At 36.8% G+C, this 27,880-nt stretch overlaps 1 protein-coding gene across 2 annotated transcripts; it reads right to left on the bottom strand.

Annotated features, from left to right (window-relative positions):
* Positions 1-4,988: 4,988 nt before the first annotated feature.
* LOC142349519 (uncharacterized) lies at positions 4,989-16,958 on the bottom strand. 2 transcript variants are annotated; one of them, XM_075401135.1, is made up of 6 exons: positions 16,721-16,958; positions 15,657-15,768; positions 15,325-15,470; positions 6,708-6,838; positions 5,627-5,873; positions 4,989-5,213 (listed from the first exon to the last, which is right to left on the bottom strand). In XM_075401135.1, the coding sequence occupies exons 1-5, from the start codon at positions 16,755-16,757 to the stop codon at positions 5,640-5,642; spliced, it is 660 nt and encodes a 219-aa protein (XP_075257250.1). In that variant the 5' UTR covers positions 16,758-16,958; the 3' UTR covers positions 4,989-5,213; positions 5,627-5,639. The 2 variants fall into 2 exon arrangements, with proteins under 2 accessions (XP_075257250.1, XP_075257251.1); XM_075401136.1 differs by having other exon boundaries at positions 4,989-5,190.
* Positions 16,959-27,880: the final 10,922 nt, after the last annotated feature.

Genomic DNA, 27,880 nt, shown 5'->3' with positions numbered 1-27,880 from the left:
AAAATGCTGGACAGTTTAAAGTTCAAATCATTGTTTCGCATTCATAGGGGATCAAACTGGCAATTAGTTTAGCAATGCAAAATTAATGACAGTAAATAGTTTGCCTGTAACAACTTTTTCTACAGCAATTTTTTCTTACCGAATTATTTCCTATCAAATTATTTCTTATCGAAACTTGCCGAGCCAATTTTCTGCTTAACATGTATTCTCGATTGAGTGCAATTTTAATGATGACATAAAGGTTGAGTATTGATTTCAAGAGTTTTTCTCCAGTGGTTGTATGTTATTATTCCATGTTATTATTCTATGTCTCCACATGATTCTATGTTATTAATATTAATTAGTAGTTAATTTTTGTTGGCATTGAGGTCTTAAAAGCAAATTTTCATTATAATTTTTACCACATAGAGGAAAAACCTTCATCTTTAATAAATTAAAATGACAATTGTTTCGGTTATGATCTTGAAACGGTTATGATCACTCAGAAAATGAGAATGCGTAAGATGAATTTTCGCGCTTGCCTAGGCTTGAGCAAATTCTTAAAACTCCTCAGTCTGACAGTTATCTTTTCGGAAGGTTTCAGTAAAATTTTTTTGCAACAGTTGCGTGCAAGTCTATTCTAAGTTCATTGAAACGCCTTTTAAAAAAATTTTCAGAAAATCTTTCTTCAGATTGCTTGGTTACGGATTCACTGATGTCTTCTAGCGTATCAGTTTTCTTTCTGTTAACATGGATTGAGCACGCTTTAGATTCCTCAAAGATCACATATCAATCAGTTTGTGAAAGTTGGGTGAATACACCAGGTATCCCAAGACCCCAGTTTGGTCACCCATAACATTACCTTCCAATACCCTGAAACTTAGGTCGCTGACTACCAATCTTTGTTCTTCAAGAAGAGCTTGCAATCTAAAAATTATACAGAAACTATTGAGTTTTTTTGGTTTTTTTGACTTTTTATTGTCTTTTTTATCCTCTTCTCAAAATCAAAACTCCGATCATTGCTGAATTAATAAAAGTTTTTGCCGTATCATATTGAGAAGTCCTGAGTCAACAAGCTAGCATCTTGTAGCCTTCAGCAATGTCCTCTTGCACCTATCAGCTAAACCATTGTGTTGTGGCTTCTCTGGTGTTTTCGTTGCCTGTGGAATGCCTGCATCTAAATAGTACGACTCGAACGGCTCTAAGATTTTAGAAAAAGCCTTGCGTTGCCATTTCTCAACAACTTCGTGGGCGTCCACACACTGAGAACAAACCATTAAACTGGCCGCTTAGTCACTCCAGTGCTTTCATCAATCTAAATCATTGGTTACCTTTTAAATGGTCACCAGTTCATTCCAGTGCTTTCGTCAAATTTGAAACATTAAGTAGTTGAGAATCAACACAATGCGGACCAGAATGTGCGGCCTGCTTCTTTACATTGTCTAATTCAACGTTGTTGGAACTTGTCCTAAATTTTAGAACGATGCAGTACAAACAAAAAAAGTGTTTGTCTTCTCAAAGATTTCATCGTGATGAAAAAAGATTTCATCGTGTGGTTCAGCTGTGTCGTCTGCCAAATATGGCTCACTCCACGCACCTTCCAACAGACAGAGTAATCCAACAACAGGAAATCTCAAGTAAAAATTCTTAGGATTAAATTGGAAGTTCTTATAAATTGTTAGCTGGTCCACACACAGAATTCGCAGATACTTTAAATGACTCATCGATTGCGTTTAAGACCATTGATTGAATGATCTAGGCAGTCCTTGTCCGTTAGCAATCTTGCCATCTTCAATGGGTGAGAGTGGCCAGGAACTCTTTGTTTGGTGTAGTCAATGCTGGATCCATTAACACTGAGCCTCTTTTGTCTTGTTCTATATGTCTTTTGCATGCTGTACCTTGGTTTTTTTGTTGCACATTTGCCGAATGATGCTGTCTCCTTCTTTCTGAGAGTCCTTTGAAAAAACTCTAGAGTTCCAACTTAAATAGAAGTCGGGTCCCGTCTCAAGGTCAATTTTCTCCGCTAGTGACACTGAACCTCTCTCTCTCTCTCTCTCTCTCTCTCTCTCTCTCTCTCTCTCTCTCTCTCTCTCTCTCTCTCTCTCTCTCTCTCTCTCTCTTTCTCTCGCTCTCTCTCTCTCTCTCTCTCTCTCTCTCGCTCTCTCTCTCTCTCTGTCTCTCTCTCTCTCTCTCTCTCCCGCTCTCTGTCTCTCTTGAGTATCTGCGCTGCGCTCTCTTGGATGTTGTACAGTCTTTTCCGTAACAATATGCAATTTGCTGCGAGGTTGAAGCTTTTCTGTATGACGTAGCGTTCATACCTGGTTGGCAGACCACTGATGACCAAAGCGTCGAATAACGTCTATAAAAGTACTTCATTTATTGTTGTAGCCATGTGACAAAATTTCGTCTTCTGATGAATAAGTTTTGCAAATATTCAGATTTCTCATATAACGGTCGAGCCAGATATATCACCAAGACATCAATGTTGAGGTCACCCCACTCTAAATTTTTGTCGCCAAAGTTTACCAAATCTCCATCACTCACACAGTAATGTCTCAAAAGCATGAGGGTTGTTGCATCTAAAGTTCGTGCCAGAGAACTTGAGCTGCATCATTGTTACAAGCATTGTGATTCATTATGGGAACTCTTGTGCTTTTCTTCTCCGGGACAACATTTTCACTGTTTTGTGATCCATTGCAATCTGGGCGCGAAAATCGGCTGCGAATAGCAGGAAACTAAGTGGAAAGTGCTTATGTCTGTCAAAAATTAAATTAATTTTAATTCGCAAATAAATTTTGCAACTCAATTGCAGGGCTCATAACCTGCTGGGTCATGAATTTTCCCAGGTGGAACAAGAGTTTTTAAATGAGTTTTAAAAAGTAAATTTCTCAAACATGAGTAATTAACGAAATTAAAGTGCTCCCATCATAAATAGGGCGCGGTGATGATTCCTGCCTCGATTTTTTTTTTCGATAATGGGTGTAAATAAAGATTTTTTAAAAAAATTTTTTCATTTCTTGAAATCAAGTCAGCATCGTGAACTACAAATCAATTGTATTCTCTATATCTCTAATTTTTGCCAAAAAATTAGAGGTCTAGATAAGAGTGTTGATTTGTGAATCAAGATGCTGACTCAAATTCGTATAATGAAAGAATTTCAAAAGCTTTCTGTTTATAAATGCCCATTATCAAACAAATCGAGATAAGAGTCTTATCATAGCACAATATTCATGATGGACTCCTATTTCAGACCAAATAGTGTTAGTCTGTTTGAAACTCTCATAAATAGATCTATTTCCAAAAGTCCTTATCCTGACTATAAGCCTCCTAACGACAAAAATAAAAAATTCTTTAGCCTTCAGAAAATCACCATTAAAAATTGTGAGTTTTCCAACGTATTGTTTTCACCGCATTCACTCTTAAAAGATATCAGCGCTTTGCGGTAAAAGTAATTTTCTGAGTTGATAAACAAAGACTTCTGAAAACTATAAAAAGAATTCTTACCTTTATTCTATGTATACAATTATTAAGTTGTATTAATTATAGATAGTCATACAATTGAAATACACTATGGTACCAAAAAGCTGCGTACACATAAAGATTTTTAAAAAAGCAATAGAAACAACAAATAATATAACATTTTGAGTTCAAATTAGTTCTCTAATAACGCGTCATTACACCTTTAGCTTTTTTAACGTCTAGTAGACGGTTTGTATAGTTTTCATGCAGAATTCTCACGACGTCTGCGTCAATTTCATTCCAAATTTCATACACTTTTTCCTCTAAATTTTCCCAAAAAAACTGTCTTTTTTCGTAATCGCTGCTTCAAAATCGCCCATAAAGTTTCAATAGGATTCAGTTCTGGACTGTATGCTGGCCATTCCAGTACCTCCCATTCGTTTTCTTGGAAGAAATTGCCGATATTTTTCAATTTATGCACAGGAGCATTATCTTGCTGAAAAATAAGGTCCAGGAAATGCATTTTTTCTTTGTAAGTTTTCAGCATTTCCAAATAACCGACAGCGTTTAGCTTGTTTGGAAACTTAGCAAGCAATTTCCGTCCATCTGATCGTATTGCACCCCAAAACATACGTGATCGTTTGTCCGTTTGTCAAATTTTTTGTGTTTTTTTCAAGAAATCTCGTTCGATTTCTTCGAAAAACTCTAACGATTCAGTCGCTAGAGATGCGCACTCTTGTTTCATCAGTAAAAACCACATTCTGCCAGAAAGAGAACGGCTTCTTGAGCATATTGATACACCATTTTGAACGAAAACACTTGCTTTTATTCTTCAAACTGACTTTTTTTGCAGCATTTCTTGAAAAAACGCCATTTTTTTGAGAATTCTTCTAACTGTATCTCTGGAAATTGTATCCTAGCAAGAGAAAGCGTTATGAGCCGCACGAATTCGCTCCAGTGAGGTTTTGGGATCTTTCAAAACATCGGCAACTAACTTTTTTTCTGATTTTTTTGACAATTTGGGGGGTCTTCCGCTCGATTTTTGGGCCTCGAAACTGTTGTTTTTCAGGTAACGGTTGTATGCATACTGTGCACTGGATCTTGATTTTAATTTGAGTTGCTTTTGTATTTTAGACCATGAAAATCCGACATCTCTTAGCGTAACAACTTGGCAAACGGTATAAGAACAAAGCGGTTTAACCATCTTTTCTGTTTAAGCGGAGAAAATGAGATTGAAATATCTCTTAAAACTTCTAAATTTCACACCTTTTTTCACGCCTTGTCGCAAATCATGCTTATGAAGCACGAATCATGCTTTAAAAGCAGAAATCATGCTGTACGTAGCTTTTTGGTAACATAGTGTATGTACAATTCGTCTACGCTCGACGGATTTTTCAATTAAATCCTCTCGTTTCTTTCTACGTAATTTAACTTGATTGGCCAAAATTAACTGATGGCAAAATTGCCTTTTGAGTTTAAAGTTCCACCTGCTCAACCGTCTCAGATTTGTCTGAACGATTAAATTTACTACCATAATTTTATTATAGAAATTAAAACTATAAACTTAAACTCAGAAGGATTAAAGACTTATTTTGATCAGTTTGTGATAATAAATTTGCGGGCGAGAATTTAACAGCATCTAGAATCCGATGTACAACCCGTGGCTGATTAACTCCAGTTGTTTTTTGAATTTTTTGAGGAATTGAGATTTCAGCTGTCAGTAAGTTGTGGCCATAGAAATTCATTCTTCTTCTAAACTAGGCTCCGATATCATCCTCGTTTTACAGAACATAACTGGTACAATTCGATTTAAAACAGATTTAAAAACATTGACAACATATCAATAGCAAGCAAAAAATCACCAACATTTATGACAACAACCGGGACTTGTAAATTTTCAAATACAATTTTTTCAATGGCTGATTGCGAGTTTGGCGAATGAATGGCTTATATGCAAAACTTGGATAATTTTCTATTTTGACTTCATATTCGGAAACTTGTGAGCAAAAAAATTATATCAAAACTTTGTCAACTCTTCTGGTTCTCTTAAAACCGTTTTTTTAAATTCAATTTTTTTAAAAGGTATACAAATCAGTACCGTTTCCTAGGAAAGTAACTTCAAAAAATTTCCATCCGAAAACTCCATCCAAGAAAAATTGACAGTTTCAATAATTAATTGATTTTGTACCAGTTATGCGGATTCATGTTTGTGTTTGACAAATCCACGGTTGATCACGACAAACAATGTTCCGTTTGAACCAATCGAAAGTGAGCTCTTCGGTCACGTGACGATATGTGAAGAAATGCACGGTGTGACTGTCAATAACTGGGAATAAGTAGATGTATCCTGGGTGAACTCCGTTTATTTGTATCCTACCCCTTCCGAAACCGACTCTTGAGATGATATTAGCACACATCGATGGTTCGAATCTCGCCTGGAGTTGTCAAAGATGATAATTTAATATTTATAAATCTCTCTCATTTTCTAGCTTTTTTTCTACTCGGAAGTTGGAAATAAGATAGAAAAAAATATTCTATGCCAACTGTGAGAAGGTTTGTCTGGATTTCGAAACGTCGATTTTCAATTTTATACAATTTGATGAAAAATTAAATTTGGAAGCAACATTTTGACAATCGTAAACTTGTGGCAACTTGTGACCTCGTATCACAATCATTTAATTTGTCCCGACAAAGCCGTCAAGTCAAATCAATTCTGCATTTTCTAAGGTGGACGCATGGAATCAAATCTTGGTCAATTGCTCTTTTTAATAAGTTTTCAAAACACAAAAACAGCCAGAACCATTTAAGATTAACAACCGAACTCTGAACAATGTTTCTGTGAAAAGAAGCAGTTAGATTCATGGAACAGTTAAGGTTTAAGTTAAGGTGACCTTGCTCAAGTGCGGTAAGCAATTCAAGAGCCTAATTAAAGTGTAATGGCTCCATTGGTTATCCATCTTTTTTCCTACTTTGAGCCCTAGCAGCATTGAAGATTTTTACTGACATGTAAGATGAATAGTCGTCCTTCATGTTTTGAACTTATTTTGATCCCGAGCCCATCAGGAGAACTGAAAAATCTTTTAAACTACGTCAAATTTCCGTTGTCCAGTAAGGAGCTGAAAGTTGGCTTTTATCGTTCTTATTAGTATCCTTATTAGCACGAGCCATTACATAGTAACTCAATATTAGTAAACTTATGACACGTGCTTAGCTGGGGGGGGGGGGGGCTCAAAAAAGAAAAGATCCAAAAACTAATTTGTGAAACTTACCCCAATAAAGTTTAGACTCTTAGGCTGAGAAGGAGCAAAGTCGACAGTTGAGTTAAAGTACTGAGAAGGCGAGAGACCTTTCGGCTGCCCGTGTTGCATGTAAACCTCTGTCTGAAATCTGCAACACTGGCCTGAAAAGAAATAAAATTTCACATTTTTCAAAAAAAGTTTCTGTAACCTAAAACTCAAAACTCCTTGCGGTATAGTATGACCTAGTATGGACGGGGCCATCAATTTGGAAATACCAAATCAACTTAATTTTAGTTATTTTAATTTAGTTCATTTTGTTTTATCTTTAGTTCTACTTTCATTGTCAATTTCCTGTTTGAAGATCGAATCTTCATATTTCACGTTTATTCAATTTGTTTACATATTTGAAACGGAAATAATTGTCTGTTCATGTAGTCTTGTGATTTGAGTTGCCGCATTTGGAAACATTTAGATGTGATCAAATTGTCGATCAAATTCAGTTATTTTTATTTTCATCATTCCTCTCTAATTTTAATTCAAGTTTAGTTGCCTCTCTTTTAATCTGAATTCGCTCCGCTAATCACCCAATTGTACCAAAACAAATATAAGCTTCAATTCGCTAAACGAAATACAAGTCTGTAAACTAAAGCTAAATCCGCGTCGCCAATTGCACGAATATTTAGCACTCCGAAATTCTAATTTTGAGAATACAAAATTAGTAGCGAATTCGCTCCACGAAATAGCCAATAATTCCGGACAATAAAATCTGTAATTTGGCATCGCTAAATTCACTCTGAATACAGTAACGAATTCTGTATGACATGGCGCAGCCAGCTCGTGAATCTCGAAAAAAAAAAACGCTGTCGATAGAACCATTTTGGGAACGGCCTACTTCGGATCCTGCAATAAGATGGGAAAAGTGGCACATTCAAGTAAAACTTGCTATTCTCGAACGAGAAAACATCACACTAGATACGCTTCTTCAACCAAAACCAACAATTGTACGACTACCAGCTGAACCGAAGTATGAAACGGCAATTGATTGTGCAACGGAAGACACAGAAAGAGATCGACAAATAAGGAACAGTCAATTGAAACTTCAATGGGATTTGAAATGCCAAAAAACGGAGGCAGGCGTTCTTTTTGGAGAACGGCCATGGAATATGTGTGACCAAAAATGTGTTTCACTCTTGTACCTTAGCATCGGAACAGAGGGAAGACGTCTCCTAACAGAAAAAATTCCCGCATGACAACATCTACGATCTCACTACCCTTAAGCTCTGGGAGATGATGGAGATAGCGTTCATTCGTCCAAAAAATATCACCTTCGATCGCTATGTGTTTTTCTCAAGAAAGCAGAAAAAAGGCGAAACAGTAGAACAATTCTACAGTATTTTTCGACAAAGAATTGGCGAAAAATTGTGATTTCGAAAATCGAGAAGAGGTAATAATCAGAGACATCTTCATAACAAACATGTTGGACGATGACATACAACGTGAACTTCTGCGTGACACAATTGACCCAGAAAGAGCACTCAGTATAGCTGTAAATATGAAGGTGGGCCATCAAAATCAACAACGAATTTCGTCAAACAACAATAACAGCGCATCTGGCAGTACAATAAATGCTACAATAAATGCTGGCAGTACAATAAATAAATAAATCTGGGTAAGAAAAGCAATCATTGTGGTTTGCTCAACCATTTCGCCAGGATATGTCGGAAAAAATTAAATAACACACGAAATTCTTGTTAAGATAATAGCATCAATAGTGTAGAAACTGCTGAATCTACAGATCAAAATACACATTCTGAGAACCAAAACGTTAATTATATAAACTAAAATGAACAATTCAACTCAGACTACGATTCTTCGGACGATAATTACGTTGCAATGGTAGAAAACATAAGCACAACGCCTATTGCACCGCAAAATATGACGATAACAATTGGAAATACAGATTGTGAGTTGCTCCTCGATTCCAGTAGTGGTTGTACAATTATCAAAATGTCACTAACCAGGGAAATAATGCTCAGTTGTGCGCAATCTAAATGGTCAGAGAAAAAACCACATGAAATCAAGTCTTTTTCGAATGATATCGTTGAAACATTAGGAACCCTAAAAACGCCAGTTCGTTGTATTGATTGGAAATAAAAAAAAGCAAAAATCACGGTAGTAGCAGACGGATTTAGAGCCATTCTTGGACGTGATCGTTTTTTAACAAATGGGGGATAACAATCTCACAAAAGCCTTGCCCGAACATAGAAATCAACAACATAGAAACACCTTGTAAAATAAAAAAAATCTCTGGCAAAAGAATTTCGTGAACTAATCTCACGAATAGGAAAGTCGAAACATCATACGCTCAAATCAAAATTTCACAGAAACTATCGTGTCACGCATCAAAAAGGTAGAAAAGTACCAATTCACCTTCAACCAAAAGCAAAAATCGAACTCGAAAAATTGTTAAATGAAGAACATATTGAAAAGTTAACAAACTGCTGTGATCAGTTTTTCATATCTCCGATCATTATAACAGTAAAAAAGGATCATTCAATCAAAATGGCCTTAGATTCCGAAATCTTGAATAAAGCTATCCACAAAACAAATACCAGAACGCAAATATCGATTCGCTAATCCAAATGTTTTCACAAAAACTGTCAACCGCACCGCAAGAAACAGCTTATTTTACAACACTCAATTTGCAATATGCTTATAGTCAATTAAATTTACATAGTGATACGGCACGCCATTGTAACTTTAATATTGTAAGCGGAGATATGACGGGCACTTATCATTTCAAAACGGGATTTTACAGTCTAACAGACATGCCAGCAGAATTCCAAAAAGCAATTGATTGTACATTCGCCGGCCTAAACATTCTGTTTCCTAGATGATATACTGATAGTAAGTAGAGGCGGAATCGATCTTATACGGAAATGTTTGATAAAATTAGATCAAGAAAACCTTCAAATCAATCTTGCAAAATGTCATATTGCAAAAGATAAAATTGAATGACTTGGACATAGCATCACTCAAACGGATATAAAACCGTTATCGAATAAAACGGATGCAATCGAAAAATTATCATCACCCTCAAATATCAAAAAACTCCGATCCTTTATGGGATCAGTTCACCTTTTGGGCAAATTTATTCCTAATCTGTCACAATTGTGTTATCCACTTAGACCTCTATTTAAGAAAAATACAAAAATCATTTGGACGGATGAAAATAAAGAACAATTCAATCTGATGAAAGATAAGATAGCTGAAACAACAGAAAATAAGCATTATAATCCTGGCCTGGAAACACGTATAAAATGTGATGCTTCACGTAAAGGTTTGGGTTGTGCATTAGAGCTACGAACTCCAAACAGTTGGCACACCGTAGTTTTCGCATCGCGATTTTTGAATTCTGTAGAAGATCGATATAGCATCAATGAGCTCGATTTATTGGGTGTTGTTTGGTCTATTGAACATTTCAAGTATTATTTATATGACAAGCCCTTCACTGTAGTAACTGATCATAGGGCTTAGCTTTCGATCATGAGAGAAAATAGAGCTAACAAGATCTATAATAGTCAACTAACACGTTGGTTTGATAGACTACTACCTTTTGATTTTACGATCGATCATCTTCCTGGTTCAAAAATGGGACTTGTTGACTACTTCTCTCGCGACCCACAACAAAAAGCCGTTAATATATCTGCATACGACGCGCAGTTTATAGTTGCTAAATTGGAAAAATGCATTGTGAAAAAACGCAGCGCGAAACGCTTCTTATTAAGTGCAGAGAACTAAATCGATTTCGCAGCGCAAAATCCGCTTCCAAAACAAGCCTCAAATACCCCACATTCTACTAACAAATTTTGCAGTGAATCCGCACCGCGAAATCCAGAATATTCTGTAAATACGGAAAATGATAATACAATTAGCGAATTAGCACCAAATAACTCAAATTCTAATACCCAAATTGAGACATCAAACATTCCACAGTCGCTTTTTGCCTTAAATCAATCAACAAAACAGTCGCCCAATTTTTTAAATAACTTTCAAAGAATCGCCAGCAAATTCCAAAGTGTACTCATGATGTCCAACGCCGACGACGAAACCCTAATACAAGTAAAGCACCCAATGCCATCGAAAGTCAGATTTGCAGACGAGGCAGTCCCATCGATTGCCCCCGCAGTGCCAGCAACACCCTCAACGCCCAACACAGATACTACAACGGTCACCTCGCGATCCACAGATGACTTAAATACGGACGCATTCAATTTCGCGTTGTTCGAAATATTTTCCAGTACCTTGATGGCCAGCCTGACTTCAAATGACGCGATCCTCAAAGGGATCAGAGACTGCGTTCTGATAGAAAACGAGGACAGATGTATGCAAATTTCACCATACACCCATAGTTTTTGGAAAAACTTGCACGTTAAGATGGATGTGTATGCATCGACGACAGAATTGCAATACCAAACTCAATCAAGGATGCTTACGTGGAGGCAATTCACGCAACACACAAAAAAAGCTGGGGAATGACAGATATGGCGACACCTGCATGGTGGCCGTACATGCATCGTGATATAATAAAAAAAACGGCAAAGTGCAACCCCTGTGTCAAAATTGGTAAAAATTTAAAGTCTATTATTCCCGCTAGCAAATGGGCGTTTTTAAAATTATGCAAAGTACCAATTGAAGAAATTCAAATTGACTTTGGTGGACCAATTTATAATGCAAAAAATCAAGAAGTTTTTTTCCTTGCATGTATAGACCGATTTTCTAAATTTCCGACAGCGGAGGTATTTGATAGAGCTAATGCAGATAATATTTTGAATTTCTTTCAAAAATATGTTTTGCTACACGGAATATCTCGTTCTCTTAGACTAGACCAAGCGCGATGCCAAACTGGTCAACAAATTAAAGCATCTTGTAATCAAAATAATATACAATTAATTGAAGCCCCAATACACGAACACAGAGCAATCCGACTTGTTGAAAAGCTTATTCAAACAATCAAGAACCGTTTAGCTTATAATAAAACGGTGGCGCAAAATCGATTTAATTTGAAAGCATCGACAAACTATATTATTTATCAACTACGTATATGCCGTCAAAAGACTATAACTATATCACCATTTGAAGCACATTTTGGCAGAAAAGCAAATACTCCTTTAAGCAATAATTCAACGGAACCTGATCCTAGTAGTCTCCCGTATAAACGAATTTCGAATAAATATTTAGACATGGAGACAGTCCGATGGGAGGAGCCAATTTCGGAGGAGAATTGGGATCTAGAGACCAGAAGCGACACAAAGTTAGAACAAAATAAGGATAAACTGAGCAAAGATGCGGCCAGAAGGAAGAATGCAGATCCAGAAAAAGAATCAAAAGTAATCCCTCACCCTGATGTTGGTCTGGCAGTGCCGCGGACGGAGACTTCTCATTCAGTAAAACTGGCCAAGAAAAAACCAAAGACCAAAATGTCAAAGAAAAAGCCTGATGGGCTTTACGAGGTTCTGGCGCCTGGTTCTTCAGTAGTAAAGACAGACGCTTATACTCCCGTCATAAAAGAACCAGGGCAGCGAGAAGTCACAATCCGCAACTCTGATTTGGCAAATTTTGGGACAAAAGCAGAGCGCCAAATAGTTATTCAAATTTACGCAAATAGGAGGCTGAAAACACCGTCAGGGAAGATAACTGAGGACCTGATCAATCAACATGCAAAAGAGGCGAGGAAGAAGTTGGAAGGGAACAAGAAAATGAAACAAAGAAAGAGTGCAAACGATGCCAGTGCCATTTCATCCATCCATTCCAACGTAACAAGAGCGCTAAAAGTTCGAATGCCGACCAAACCTAAGAAAACAGTAGTACCCGCATCGCCACAACCACCTTCTGAAAAATTGAGTGATTTCGCGCCGCCAATGGAGCTACCATTAACTTCGACCGTAATTGCGGAGCCACCCTCACGGCCAAAAAGGAAAGCCGCAACCAAAGCAACTGCAGGTCTACAACCATCAACAAAAAGGAAACGATCCTCTCCATCCATTACGGAATCAGACGAGACCTTAGCGTCTGTTCAAACATGCCCGCCGACAACTTCATCATTTTCGGCACCTTTGCGAAGCAAAAGAAGGCAATTAATCAAATAAACCCAAATCTAAAACAAATCGATCGTTTCCTCAATCGAGAAAGCTGCAGCCACAAGCCAGAATGTAGAAACGGACTATACAGTGGGCCCATGTTCTCCAGTACAAACGTACCCAACTCAGTACTATATTTCACCTAACTATGAGGGGTGAGAAATTTCCATGACATTCGGAGAAGCAGAAAGACTTTATGAAAGTGATTCAGATTAAAACTCTTACAAACATTATAGTATTAATTATAGTAAACAGTAAATATGTTATTAATTTCTTGATAAACCACTTCGTTGTTTATTTTGCAGAGGGGGAAATGTGGTATAGTATGACCTAGTATAGACGGGGCTATCAATTTGGAAATAACAAATCCACTTAATTTTAGTTATTTTAATTTAGTTCATTTTGTTTTAACTTTAGATCTACTTTCATTGTCAATTTCCTGTTTGAAGATCAAATCTTCATATTTCACGTTTATTCAATTTGTTTACTTATTTGAAACGGAAATCATTGTCTGGTCATGTAGTCATGAGATTTGAGTTGCCACATTTGGAAACATTTAGATGTGATCAAATTGTTGATCAAATTCAGTTAATTTTGATTTCATCATTCCTCTCTAATTTTAATTCACGTTTAGTTGCCTCTCTTTTAATCTGAATTCGCTCCGCTAATCACCCAATTGTATCAAAACTAGTATAAGCTTCAATTCGCTAAACGAAATACAAGTCTGTAAACTAAAGCTAAATCCGCGTCGCCAATTGCACGAATATTTAGCACTCCGAAATTCTAATTTTGAGAATACAAAATTAGTAGCGAATTCGCTCCACGAAATAGCCAATAATTCCGGACAATAAAATCTGTAATTTGGCATCGCTAAATTCACTCTGAATACAGTAACGAATTCTGTATGACACTCCTTCAGCAGTAGCACCTGGGACCGTTAATTATATATGCATTACGTTGCCAATCCTACAGTTTGAGCAAGCAAATTTGCTTGCTAATGACAGCACTTTCCGCCCCCTAATGTTTTAAGATTCAGCGTTATAGGCGTTCGCAGACCACAGTGACAGTGAGGTAATACATTGCAAGTTACCTAAAAATTGGGAATATTTGCACTGATGTCCGTGATTTAAGAATTTGATGAGACGCCAGAAAGGCGGGCAAATTTGTGTCACTCTTTTTGGAAATTTGCGTCAATAACATCAGCTCTAAGGTAATTATTTTCCGCGAAAAGCTTCTAAAACTGATTAAAAGAGACAAGGGGGATATAATTGGTACTTCTTATCAAAGTGCAGTGAGGGTAATTATAATTTTAATCCTGCAAAGTTTTGAACATCAATTAGCGGTTCAAAACTTAATTAAAACTGGGTTAAAATTAAAGTGAGTGACACTTACTGAACCTGTCAAGGCTTCTGAAATTGATTAAAGGAGAAAAAGTGGGGTATAATTAGTACTTATTATCAAAATGAAGTGTGGGGTAATTATAAAATTATAATGTACAAATTGCGGATAAGTATGACAGAAAACGGGATTTTAACCAGATCAGTGGCGGAATTTTGTAAGGATTGTCTGCAATTTTTTTTGCCGCTGTAGTCCACAATTTAACCATTTTTCTCCCACGCGAGAATGGGTGATAAAATGTTGTCACTCGTGTCCACAAACGCGGACTCCTCTGAATTTTTAGGATTGGCAGCATAATATGACCACTCAGATGGGAGATGACAGAGGAGATCCGAAAAATGTGCGTTGACACATAGAACGTTACTAAATTAGCACATTTTTGGATCCCCATTGCTTTTTATGACGAAATGGTTATTTGACTCTGCTTGAAGGCACTGAGACCTTCTGGCGTTTATCAGGAACCACGTAGCAGTTCGAGATTTTAAGTCAGACTTGCGGAGGGACTACTACAGCGTCACGTAACTATGCTTAAAACACCCAGGTGCACATTTTAAAAAGCCGATAGTCTACAGTGCTAGAAGTAAAAATGCCAGAAGTGACTTCGCTAACTTTCGTTATTTTTAAACGTGCGTGTTTCATGTTTTAAGCATGGATAAGTTACTCTGCAGAAGTCATTCGGAATGCTGACTCAATACCTCTAACCGCTTTGCGGTTCTCAATAAAAACCAGAAGTTCTCAGTGATTTCGAGCAGCGTCACGTAACCATTACTTAATACGCGAAATGCACACGTTTTAAAATGACGAAAGTTGATGGAAGCAAACTTCTAGCCAAGTATAAAGGAAATTCTGTCATTTTAACCAGAGTTGGAAACAATTTTACGCTCACCGAGGAAGAGAATGGTTGGAAATATTGATCCTTCGAACCCATGTTGAACCGGATCTTTTTCGTTTTTGCCCCCCGCAGCACGTTATGCACGCCAATTACAGAGCACGTGTCATTACATAGTAAATCATTATGTAAAAATATGGCACGTCAGGGGGGCGCAAATAATATGCACCCACTAAGCTGGGGGGGGGGGGCACAAACAGAAAACTTCAGTTGAACCTACCTTGATCTCTTTCGTCGAATGAGAACCAGTTGTATTTTCGGTAGTTCTCCCGAACTAGTCTCAAAAAGACATAGAAGTCTTGGTTCCTTGATGGTCTGTTGCTCTGCTGTCTTGTGAACCAGGTACCAGTTAGACAAAAAAATTGGCTGAAATCATAACCTAATAATGCTTTTTGTTATACAGCAAGTTACTATGTAAATTTCAGCTCCAAATCTTGGGGGCGTAATAAATGTTTTAAGCACACTCATTTGAGTAGTGGGTCCAAGAAGTCAAAATTAAGGCCGTGTTTTGTCTCTTAGGAGGGGGGGAGGGGTTTATGATTATGAACTGGCCTGTATTGCAGACATTTCTGGCCCAGATTGTCGCCGCTATCTGGCAGTTGAAAATGAAGACTTTGGTAATCCTCTTCCTCGAAAAAAGCTTCAGCACTTGGTCTGCACAACACTGCAACAAAAAAACAAAATCAAATCAAAAATTTAGCCCCTCACGCAGCCTAATAGATTCCCAGATTTAGGCGTCGACTTGTGAAAAGACTGAATGCTCGAAGTGAAATGACTGCAGTTCATTGCTAAAGGTTCGCCGAAATTGGTGAAATTTTTTTCACTTTAACTTTTTTTAGACGTTATAGTGTAATAACCTCTAATGAGGTCATTTGAAGCCCCCGTCACCCCCCCCCCACCGGGATTGAAGCAGTCTGCAATAGATTTGAGCTCCAAATTGTTGTTCGAGAGTAATTTTTCCGAGGCTAGTAGGTTATTTTAATATAAATATATTACTAAACTGTGCAAGAATTATCCATGCAAAGTGCTCAAAAAGTGATTCATAAAGTCGAATGAAAACCAACATAGGGATCACACAATTTCCATGGGCATTATCGCTAATTTGGATATCTGTTCTGTTTCACAACCCCTGCTATTTTCCTACATAGAAACGTGCTATATAACAACATATAATTTGTAACTGAGGGTCATAAAAAACAATGGGGGGAACAGAACAGATTCGCTGATTTGTGTCATCATTGAGCTGCAGTTTACTCAAAAAATCTACATGTGGGTAGGGGATACGTGCCTAAAATGGAAAATAGCCCAGGTTGAGGTGTCCCAGACGGAAACTAGTATGTCCAAACTGTTGATCATGAAATACTTTTTTGTTTTTTCCATATTTTTGTTGTTTTGGTCGGTCAGCCGAGGATTTTTCCTAACAGACCAGTGGAGGCCGAATTTCAATTGAAACGATACGGGAAGAGGCAAACAAAGTCTGATAGAAATTTTGGCCAGACTAAGAAGACTTGCGTTAGGAACCCAGCCCTTGGGGGGTTTCAACCCAGTTCGAACATGGCCTTTTCGTAAGTCGACGCCTAAACCTGTGTTGCACAAACAAATTCAATTTTACTTACACGATGGCATAAAAAGGTGAAGCAACAGGAAGTTCATATTCCTTATTGCTTGTGAATAATTTCAGAGTTAGTAAAAAATATCCAAAAGTTTTCACCAGTTACTGTTAAAGTTCGAACAAAATAGACGTAAGTATAGCTATTGAATGACCTTAGCTGACATTTTGTGTTTAACGACAACTGGAAATTGTTTGTGAGTGTTTATTTGGTCGAGTAAGGTAAAACAAATAAAACAACAAAATGAGAAAATTGCATCAATTGAAGTTGTCGAGGTTAACCATTTAAAGTAATTAGTTCATAAGAAGTTGTCAATTTTGGATTTTTTCTATGGTCTTGTTTGATAGCAGGCAGAAAATTCATCTGGAAACCAAAAAAAAACTCAGCATGTCCAAAAAAGGAGATTGAATTTCGTATTTTTTTATTTCTTAGTCTATACCAAGACTTCGTCGAGAATGAGCGGTTATTTGCGAGCACTAATTGCTATTATTTTACCCCCAGCAGAGTTAGAACGTTTTCTGGAGTGATCCTTGTAATCCAGACAATAATGTTCAGGCAATGTAGTGAAAAAATTGCCATTTTTCAAACTTGTCTAACTAGAGCAAACTGATTGGCAGACTAATTAGAAGAAAATAAATTTAAAAATTTCTGGATTTTAAAAAAAGGAAACTATTGCAAAAAAATGACAAGACGCATTCATGTTTGAATTTTACGGGACTATTTTTTGGGAGATTGCAAACACGACTCAAAAAAGCATCGATAAGAGTCCTTGCGACTATGATGAAAGAAAAACAGTTGAGATGGTGGTGTAATGAGCCGTTTGATCTTGACGTAAATCAGACAGGGTCAGAGGTGCTCACATAAAATTTTTGACAAGATTTTACAATTTTAGAACACTATGGTTGAACAATCAAGACAGTGAGAAATTTCGACTGTGCTCAAAAACATATTGTATTTATTTTTCCAATTGTAATTCATTTGTTTTGATGGCTCATCTTCCGCAACATCAAGCGAAATTATTATCTGAGTAAATTGCGGTACAAATTCACAAAACAACAGAGTCAACATAAACAAAAATCACCGCTCATCTTGCATATTTTTTTGCGTTGAATGACGACGGTGACCCAGCTATTAATCAAGAGAAGCTCTGGGTTTCAGTTTTTTTTGTTTTCAATAACAACTTAAAGCATCCGACACATCGCAGTATCACAATGAGTGTTTGAAATATTGGATGTTTAACTGACTGGGAATATGCCACCAATTTTGCAATCAACTGCCGAAAATTAGACAAAAAGGACATAAGACGTAATAAAAAAGGACAGCGGAGAACAACCTACTGTTATGCACTGCAGAAGGAAAGCTTAATGCTGCTCCGCTGCGATTACGTTGGAAAAAATTTTTAATACATATAAGTTTATTTGTAATAAAATTTAATAATCATTGCCTGTAATATCTTGGCTCCACTTTTCCAAATTGCGCACAAAAGTTGAACTACATTATCAGCAAAAATGATGCCAAAACCATAAAATGGAATAAAGATTTTGTTTGTTACAACAGTTAGTTTCAACATCGAAAACAGAAAAAGCGGCAATTCTCATGACGTACAACAAACATAAACAATAATATGGGTTTGTAAAGTGCAGATTGTTGTTGGACCAATGCTATTCAACCGGTCTCATAAAAATGAAATAGGCAAACGTTTCAAACACCACTTTACAGAGTTCAGAGCTCAAATTTCAAGGAAAAATTGTTTTTTAAAATTTAGAAGTTCAATTTCAAAAATATGAAAAAATAGATGTAAGGGAGCAGAGGTATAACCATTCGGATTAAGATTACCACATTGATAATCAATCGCAAAATTTGGAGTTTTATGACGTTTTTTGACACTTAATTATTTCAACTTCATGAGAGGGAAAAACTTGTTGATTCCTCTGGGTTAAAAGTTATAAATCCGGGAAAAAACTAAACTCATCAGCCATTTCTTCTAACGGATAAAATCTTGTTGCTCGCAATTTAAAAAGCGTCAAAAAATTCGCTAACGAATTTTGCAAATTTTGGGTTTAGACTTGTTTGGAGTAAAGAAATAATTAGTCGACTCATTTAATCATTTAATTATTAATAATTCAAGCAACCAGTCTCCAATACCAATTTAGAGCAATTCCTTAATCACTGCAAGGTTCTCCTCGTATTGTAGTTGTTTTGTTGTTTGTTTTAAGGAATATTAGGGAGCTTTTTTGGTCAACGTTGTTTAACGCTCATTCCCAAACTGATCGAGAGTTCCGCGAGCATGATACACGAGGGTTCTCTTCGCGTGGGGATTCTAAATTCATAGAAATTGCTTCCCTATAAAAGATAAATAACCGTTCTCTTTGATCTGAGAACTAAAACAAAAAACATGAAACAAATCTACAAGTTCATCTCATCACTGGGAACAACAAAATCTGAAACAGGCATTTTTATTAGAGTATGATGTCCTGAAAATATCCCAAATAAAAAAATGTGTTCGCATTAGAAAAAAACATACCACGAATGTTTATCAGAGATCTCTGATCTCTGATGTTTATCAGAGATCAGAGAATTACAAAATGGTACGAAAGTTAGTAAGTATAAATCACAGAGCTAGGAAAATGCTCAACTGTTCTATTTGAATACAACAAAAAGTCTAACTTTTCTCAAAATTTATTTCACTTGCAATGAGAAAATCAAACTGTGCAAGCTGAAGTTAGACAGCATGGAAATACGAGAAAGAACATAAACGTCTGACAATGGCATCTGGGAACCTGGTTTGATTCACATAAGAAGTTCAATTGAATATCAGAAAAGTTTAATTATACGTTCCTATTACAGTGAAATAAAATGGCGCTTGTTTTTGTCTAATTTTATCTGATACTGTTGAAAAAAGTGAGAATGGCCAATTCAAAAAGTTTCTTTTGTACTAAGCAAAAATGTAATCAGGGAAAGCCGCATTAACATAGAACACAATACTAACAAATTAGTCACTGAAAATATTTTTCTGCTTTGTAAACAACTTTAGCAAAGGATTGAAACAGAATGACGTCATAGGGCTACTTTTCAAATCTAACTTAGAATTAGGCCTGCCATCAAATTAAAACAAAATCATCGAATAAATCTACAAAATTATCTCACTTGGAACAAGAAATTCCGAAACGGGCATTTTCATTAGATTATGATGTCCAGAAAACACCCCTCGTAAAAAAACCCAGAGATAGATTTTACGGATTGATCCACTAGCAAATCTAAATCCTATCATAAAAAAATTTCAAAAGTTTTCCTCTTGAAGCGTTTTTGTCCGCACCCGTTGTGTTCTTCAGGCTCTTTGCAAAAAATTGACACTTACGTACAAAAATTTGGTTCTTACCTTTAAGATCGATAGTTCAATCTGCTGCATCCATGAAGCTCTCCGTGTGAGGATGAGCTCTCAAATAACCATAGCTCCGGTTGATCGTAGTATGACCACCCTTGGCCGCAATGATAGTACGAGGTTAAAGTCACCAAAAATGGGCATTCATACTCACAAAATGAACAGTCTGAAATATGGTAAATAAGAGAGAAAGACAGGTGAGAACAGGCTAGTAATAATGCACTGGCGACTAAAAGCCTAATACTGCTCGGCTGCAAATACGCAAAAACAAAATCAATTGGTTTCATAAATAAGATAATTTGGAAAGATAATAATAAAAAAAATAGTATCGCCAGTAAAGCGTTGGCTTCATTTTGTCAAGCTGCCTTTAAAAGTTGATTTATATTATTAGTAAAAGGTATGCACAGGCTATTAAAAAAGCAATCAAATAGCGTTGTGTGAGACAACATTAACAGACAACATTAAAAAAACAGAAATGAAAGCAACATCTCTCATGACGCAAACAGCGAAAAGACATGAAAGAAGAAGCAAAAGAAGGGATGCGTGTTCCTAAAATGCAGAGAGTAGTTGGAGCAAGTTGATTTAGTGTGTTTCATAATCGTTAAAAAGGTGAACGTTTAAAAGACCACTATACTGAGCATAATCTGTCCAATGTCCGAAAAATCAGGTCTACATACCCGATTTTGTCGGGGGGGGGGGTTCAAGTCAAATGGTTTAAGAATAGAATTCTAAGCCTGCGCGGAAACAAGTGACACTAGGCTAATTTAGTTGAAATTTACTTTAAAGTTGTTTGTACGTGCCCCATTTCTCCGAAAGCGCTATCTTGAAAACCTGGGGCTTTCTTGTCACTTGTTTCAAAGCCATACTCTTTGAATTTGGTCTCAGTTAATACTAACAAAAATTAGCAATAAAGTTTTAGGACAACTAAATGCTCAAAATAGTGGATATTTATCCGCGAATACTCGTGACAAAATGTAACCCCTTTTCACGATAAAGGTAACTAATTTCCACGTTTTCCGTAACTAATTTCTATCATTGAAACTATATATGAATCGTGGAGTGAAACTGAAAAAATCTAAAAAACCGAAATTCATCAAGAGTTTGTTCTCACGGATAATACGTGATTGCGCAAAAGATAGAACAAAACTTGAGTACATTCCCTCACAAGTTTATCATAATTTGAGCCTAGTCTCACTTAGACTAAAGAAATAATTTATTGATTCATTTAATTATTTATAATTCAGACAGCCAATCACCAATGAAGCCCTCAAAACCAAGTGAAAACAAATCCTTATCCGCTGCAAAGTTTTCCTCGTAGCGTAGTTGTTTTGTTGTTTGTTTTCAGGAATATTAGGAAGTGTTTCGGTCAACGTTGTTTAACGTCCATCCACTATCGGATTGTTAGATCCAGGATTACTATCTCCGTTGATTTGAAACATGCCAGTTCTCTTCTCTTCGGGATGGCCTGATTCAGTGTTACGTTTCTGAAAAGGATACCCGCCGGTTCTTGCACAATCAGCTGAATAAATTATCAAAACAAATGCTACAAATAAAATGCCGATTCTCATTTTCTTCTTTTTTTTATGTCGCAATCTCAAACTGTTATACACAAAAGCAGAAAATGAAAATTAAATTTGAGCCTAGCGAGATGGTTATTTGGGTTATTTGGTTTATTAGCGAGAGGGTCATTTGGGTTATTTGGTTTTGCTATAACAGTTACCTATTTCTTACAGAAAAGGAGCAAACAACTTTAGCTTATTTTGGTATTGTGTATTTTTTTGGGACAACAGCCAGACAGTGGACCTTCTTTTTAGGGACTTTCATTATCTTTCCACCAACAGCTCACTATTAAACCAGCTGTCGACCTCTTTTTTCGTTTTTGTGACCACTAGATACAAGTGAAGTTTTTAACCTAAATAAACCTCAACAACCATCTTCTCAGTTTAAGATTTCAACTATAAAGATACCATGCGCAAAATAAATTGACTATGAAACAATTCGGCTCCGCTTAAAATGTCAAGTTCGATTAAAATTCACCAGATTTCATACTTGACCCAGGTTTGGCAGTAATTTCAGATAGCGAGTCAAGTGCATAATTGGTACGCAGAAATAATATTCCGAAATACAATCTCAATGGAGCACGAATCCCAAAAAACACCAAATCAAAAAAATCTCAGAGACAGATCTTATGGCTCGATCCCCGATCATATCCAAATCCGAATCATTGGACAACTTTCAAGTTGAATTCTTCATTAAACGCAAACGCTACACGTATATATATATATATATATATATATATATATATATATATATATATATATATATATATATAAACCAAACTCTCAATGAGGAATAAGATGACTTTTATTTTGTTTCTAATAGGTTTTCATTTTAATATCAAAACTTAGTCGAGACATTCATTAAACGTCAAAACATTGTCTAGAATTTTTTGCGATCAATTTACTCTCTAGGTCGACGTTTTTCGGGTCTATATGCAACCGAGTCCATCGCCAAAATCAACACAAAATTTTTTAAAAGCTTATTTTGGTTGAGCATGATCTTTTCATGGACAATTTTTGCCGAGGACAGTGTTTTCACAAATCTCAATTACGTTTTTCTAAAAAAAAACCGTCAAAAACTATCAATAACGGTAAATTTCTCTTGAAAAAAAAAACCGGTCAAAAACGGTAATTTCTTATAAATATTTTACCTTTCTTGGGCCGTTCTGTCGATTTGGTTTACATTGGGTTAGATTTAATATGATCAGAGGTTGCTTTCACCTTGAAATTTTTATCATAGTCTGTTTCTAGCCTCAATAATAGCCTCAATTTGAGTCTGATCATAAGCGCACTTTAGTCTGGACCATGATTTAGGTACGGTCATATCAGAGGCAATTTTGGTCTGAAAAGTCTTATCAGATGACACTTTGGTCTGAAAAGTCTCATTAGAAGTCATTTCAGTCTGGAAAGTCTTAACAGAGGTCATTTTCTTCTGGAACGTCTTATCAGAAGTCATGTTGGTCTGGGAAGTCTTATCAGAGTTCATTTTGAACTTGAACGTCTCATAAGAGGTCATTTTGGTCTGGAAAGTCTTATCAGAGGTCATTTTGGTCTAGAAAGTCTTATCAGAGTTGATTTTAGTCTGGAAAGTCTTATCAGAGGTCATTTTGGTCTGGAAAGTCTTATAAAAGGTCATTTTGGTCTGGAAAATGTTATCAGAGGTCATTCTGGTCTGCAAAGCCTTATCAGAGGTCATTTTGGTCTAGAAAGTCTTATCAGAGTTCATTTTAGTCTGGAAAGCCTTATCAAAGGTCATTTCGGTCTGGAAAGTCTTATAAGAGGTCATTTTGGTCTGGAAAGTTTTATCAGAGGTCATTTTGGTCTGGAAAGTCTTAACAGAGGTCATTTTAGTCTGGAAAGTTTTATCAGAGGTAACTTTGTTCTGGAAATTTTTATCAGAGGTCATTTTGGTCTGGAAAGTCTTATAAGAGGTCACTTTGGTCTGGAAAGTCTTATCAGAGGTCATTCTGGTCTCAAAAGTCTTATCAGAGGTCATTCTGGTCTCAAAAGTCTTATCAGAGGTCATTTTGGTCTGGAAAGTCTTATCAGAGTTCAATTTAGTCTGGTAGTCTTATCAGAGGTGATTTGGGTCTGGAAAGTCTTATAAGAGGTCAATTGGTCTGGAAAGTCTTATCAGAGGTCATTCTGGTCTGGATAGTCTTATCATAGCTCAATTTGAGTCTGGACCTCAAACTGGGTAAAGCCAAGTTGAATTAGAGATTTAAAGTGCAGTGAAGGAAAGGGTGACGTCTAGATTGGTAATATTTGCCTTCGGTCGCAAAATTGGCACAGCTGCAATAAAATTGTCAAAATTCGATATTTATTTTATCAAATGAGGTGACAGAATGCCAGAAACGCCTGCAATTTAAACTCGCAATCCTATAACCAGCTAAAACAGTCGGATGCCAATCAAAAAGATCAAGAAAAAAGCACAAGCAAGAGTTTAATACCTAATAGTACTCGAGTGATTTTTGCGAAAAGCAGAAAAAAAACATTTCTCACTTTTCAATACCAACGCATCAAAACATGTGTTAAATAAAAATCATAAAAACATAATGATTGTGAGGATTTTTTTGTTTTTGACCGAAAATACGCCATGCCCCCTTTGCAGATAAATTGTCATCATTTAGTATATGATACGGAATTGGTGAAGCTAATTTACGTGGAGGTGTAGGTATGTTGCAAGGGGGAAATTGGTGGTATTAATGGTAAGTCCAGTTCTCAAATCTCACTTTAGATGCGTTTTCTATTATATACATCAAAAAACTTTATTTGATTTTATGACACTGGCATTTTATCAGCCTACCTGAGAAATAAAGCGCTCTTAGTCTCATTGCCCAGAGGTTTTGACAGTCAAGACAGAAGTGCCAAAATTTGCAATTCAGAACGTGAGCTAGCCGGCTAACAAATTCAAATTGGACATCGCCATCTGAAGCAATTTCAAACATTTGACAAATAGAAAATGATTCTAAAAAAGAAACAAATGAAGTTTTAGCGGGCAATAAGTCAAAGAAGCGCATAGCTGATAACGGAAAAAAAATCTATCTATCGGAGCATTGTTCATAATCTGTTGACATTAAGTTTTGGTCGGAAATCAGGCAAAAAAGTACCCAGCGCAAGAGCCGCAAATATATCTTGATCTTTTTAGCAGATCGTATGTCTGAGCCGTTTTTCGGCTAAAAATGAGTCATCCATACGCCCTCAGAACCTCCAAATAATAGTCTGAAAGTACCTCGAACGATTTGGTATACTAGAATGCTCAACAAAAATAAGTTATTTGAATGTTTTTGGCACTTTGCACTCATTTTAAGGATTTAGACGCATTTCAGAGCCTTCTCGGTGAATGTATTTCTTAAAAATAGGAACTTCATTTACTCGGTAACATCCTCCGGTCCGGAAAATTATGTCGGCAAGATCAGAACGCGTTTAACGAGTGGGCGGACGAGCAATCCGGACAACGCACGCACGACAGTAGGCGGGTGACGCTGTCGGAACCCTATGAGAGTTCTTCAATCGGAGCAGTGGGCTAGTGACCCCCTAAGGTTGATTTCATCACTCATCCAAACAAAATCACAGATCATGAGGTGCGGCTCGACAGGCGTCTGCCAGTTAGAACTAAAGTTCAGAGCAGGTGCGTACTCTTTGAGCTAAGGTGACAAAAATTACACAAGACTGAACACGAGGGTAGCACTTTACGGTGGAAAAGTTGGCATAGATAAGACTGTGGATCTTGACAAAAGGAATCTATGTTCTATTTATACCTAGAGATGGACGTATGAATAATCAACATTTTTTCCTGGGCCGTCCAGCTATTTCAACTGATGGTTAAGCTGTTGATGTTTTACAATCAACTTACATTGTAGGATTTGTACGTCAAGTTCATTTGAACAACTAATAGACCAATTTGAAAATCCAAACTCTCAATGCGGAATAAGATGATACTTGCTTTTTTTCTGATAGCTTTTTCTTTTTTACATCAATACTTGATCGAGACATTCTTTAATCGTCAAAACATTGTCTAGATTTTTTTTTAGCTTATTTCGGTCGAGTTGGCCTTTTCATAGGCAATTTTGTTGAGGAGAGTGTTTTCATGAGTCTAAATCTCAATTACGTTTGTCTAGAAAAACCGTCAAAAACTGTCAAAAACGGTAACTTTCTCTGAAAAAGGTCAGAACGGTCATTTTCTATAAATATTTTACAATTCTTGGGCAGTTTTGTCAATTTGGGGTACATTGGTTTAGACTGAATTTAATCAAAGGTTGGTTCCGTCTTGAAAGTCTGATCACAGTCTGTTTGTAGCCTGGATAATAGTCTGAATTTGAGTCTGATCATAAGCGCACTTTATTCTGGACCTTTGGTCTGGGTACGGTCTTATCAGAGGTCATTTTGTTCTGGAAAGTCTTATCAGAGGTCATTTTGGTCTGGAAAATTTTATCAGAGGTCACTTTGGTCTGGACATAGCTCAATTTGTGTCTGGACCTCAAACTGGGTAGTGCTAAAGTTGAATTAGAAATTTTGGGTGCAGTGAAGAAAAGTGCCTGAATGGGGTGACGTCTAGATCGGTAATATTTGGCTCCGGTCGCAAAATTGGCTCAGCCCAAAAAAATTATCAAACTTCGATATTTAAATCATCAAATGAACTGACAGAATGCCAGAAACGACTGCAATTTAAACTCCCAATCCTATAACCAGCTAAAAACAGTCGGATGCCATTCAACAGGAGCAAGAAATAAGCACAAAGCAAGAGTTTAACACCTAATAGTACTCGAGTAATTTTTGCGAAAAGCAGAAAAAAACATTTCTCACTTTTCAATACCAACGCATCAAAACATGTGTTAAATAAAAATCATAAAAACATAATGATTTTGAGGATTTTTTTGTTATTGACCGAAAATACGCCATGCCCCCTTTACAGATAAATTGTCATCATTTAGTATATGGTACGGAATTGGGGAAGCTGGTGATACGTGGAGGTGTAGGTATGTTGCAGGGGGGGGGGGGGAGTTGTAGTAATGGTAAGTCCAGTTCGCAGATCTCACTTTAGATGGGTTTCTTATTATGTCGGGCCAAGACTTAGGTTGAGAAAAAGGAGTTAGTAAAGCGAAGGGTCTTAAAGTGTCGGGATCTTTTTCCGTTTGTGCTTCCCTCAGCTTAGTGGGCGCATATTATTTGCACCCCTCAGGAGCACGTGCCATATTTTTACATGATGATTTACTATGTAATGACACGTGCTCTGTAACTGGGGCGCATAACGTACTTGGAGGGGGGGGGGGGGGGGGGGGGGGAGGGGCACAAAAGGAAAAGATCCAAGTGTCGAAAGCTTCATACGTATTGGTGATCTGATAAATTTAGAACCCCTAAAAATACCAATGCGTTATGAGTTCAAAGTAACAAAGCTCTTGTGATTACATCAAAAAAATTTAATGGATTTTATGACACTTGCATTTTATCAGCCTACATGAGAAATAAAGCACTCTTAGTGTAAATGCCCAGTGATATTGACGGTCAAGACAGAGGTGCCAAAATTTATCTGAAGAAATTTCAAATATCTGACAATCAGAAAATGATTTTAAAAGAGAATCAAATGAATTGTGAGCGAGAAATAAGTCTAAGAAGCGTATAGCAACGGAAAAAATTCAGTCTATCGGATCATTGTTCATAATCTGTTGATATATGTCTTGATCGTAAACCAATCACTCTCAGAATCGTCCAGGCAAAAAAGCACCCGGCGTAAGAACCGCAAATCTAGCTTGATCTGGTTTAGCAGGTTGTATATGTCTGAGGAGATTTTCAGCTCAGATAAGCCATCGATACGCTCTTAAAGCCTAGAAATAATGAGCATCAGACTAAAAAGAGCTCAATCGATTTGGTTTACTAGAATCCTCATCAAAATTTAGGTCATTTGAACGTTTTTGGTGTTTTGCGAAGATTGAGACGCATTTTAGGAATTTCTCGCTGGATGTATTTTTCAGAAATAGGAATTTCATCTACTCGGTAACATCCTCCGGCCCGGAAGAAGATGTTGAGAGGATCGAGGCAAGTTTAACGAGCGGACGAACGAGCGGACGAAATTTGGCTCAGATCGGTCACCGGTTCGTTCTCAAAGCCTAAAGTTCTCAAAGTTTATTGGAAGGCTCAACAAAAATTAGGTCATTAGAATGCTTTTGCAAAGGTTTAGACACCTTTTAGAAGTTTCTCGCGGGATGTGTTCATCAAAAAGAGCAA

Source organism: Convolutriloba macropyga, chromosome 11 (genome assembly GCF_964194025.1).
Source record: "Convolutriloba macropyga chromosome 11, txConMacr16.3, whole genome shotgun sequence".
NCBI classification, from domain to species: Eukaryota; Metazoa; Xenacoelomorpha; order Acoela; family Convolutidae; genus Convolutriloba; species Convolutriloba macropyga.
This window is presented reverse-complemented; position numbering and strand designations above follow the sequence as displayed.

What these genes read in the sequence shown, in the direction of transcription:
- LOC142349519 (XM_075401135.1), bottom strand. Translation starts at nt 16,757, where the DNA reads ATGAACTTCCTGTTGCTTCACCTTTTTATGCCATCGT. An exon ending in ATTCGACGAAAGAGATCAAG is followed by an intron (nt 6,839 to 15,324) that starts GTAGGTTCAACT and finishes ATTTCTTTTCAG; the next exon opens with GCCAGTGTTGCAGATTTCAG. An exon ending in AGAGTCTAAACTTTATTGGG is followed by an intron (nt 5,874 to 6,707) that starts GTAAGTTTCACA and finishes TGACAACTCCAG; the next exon opens with GCGAGATTCGAACCATCGAT.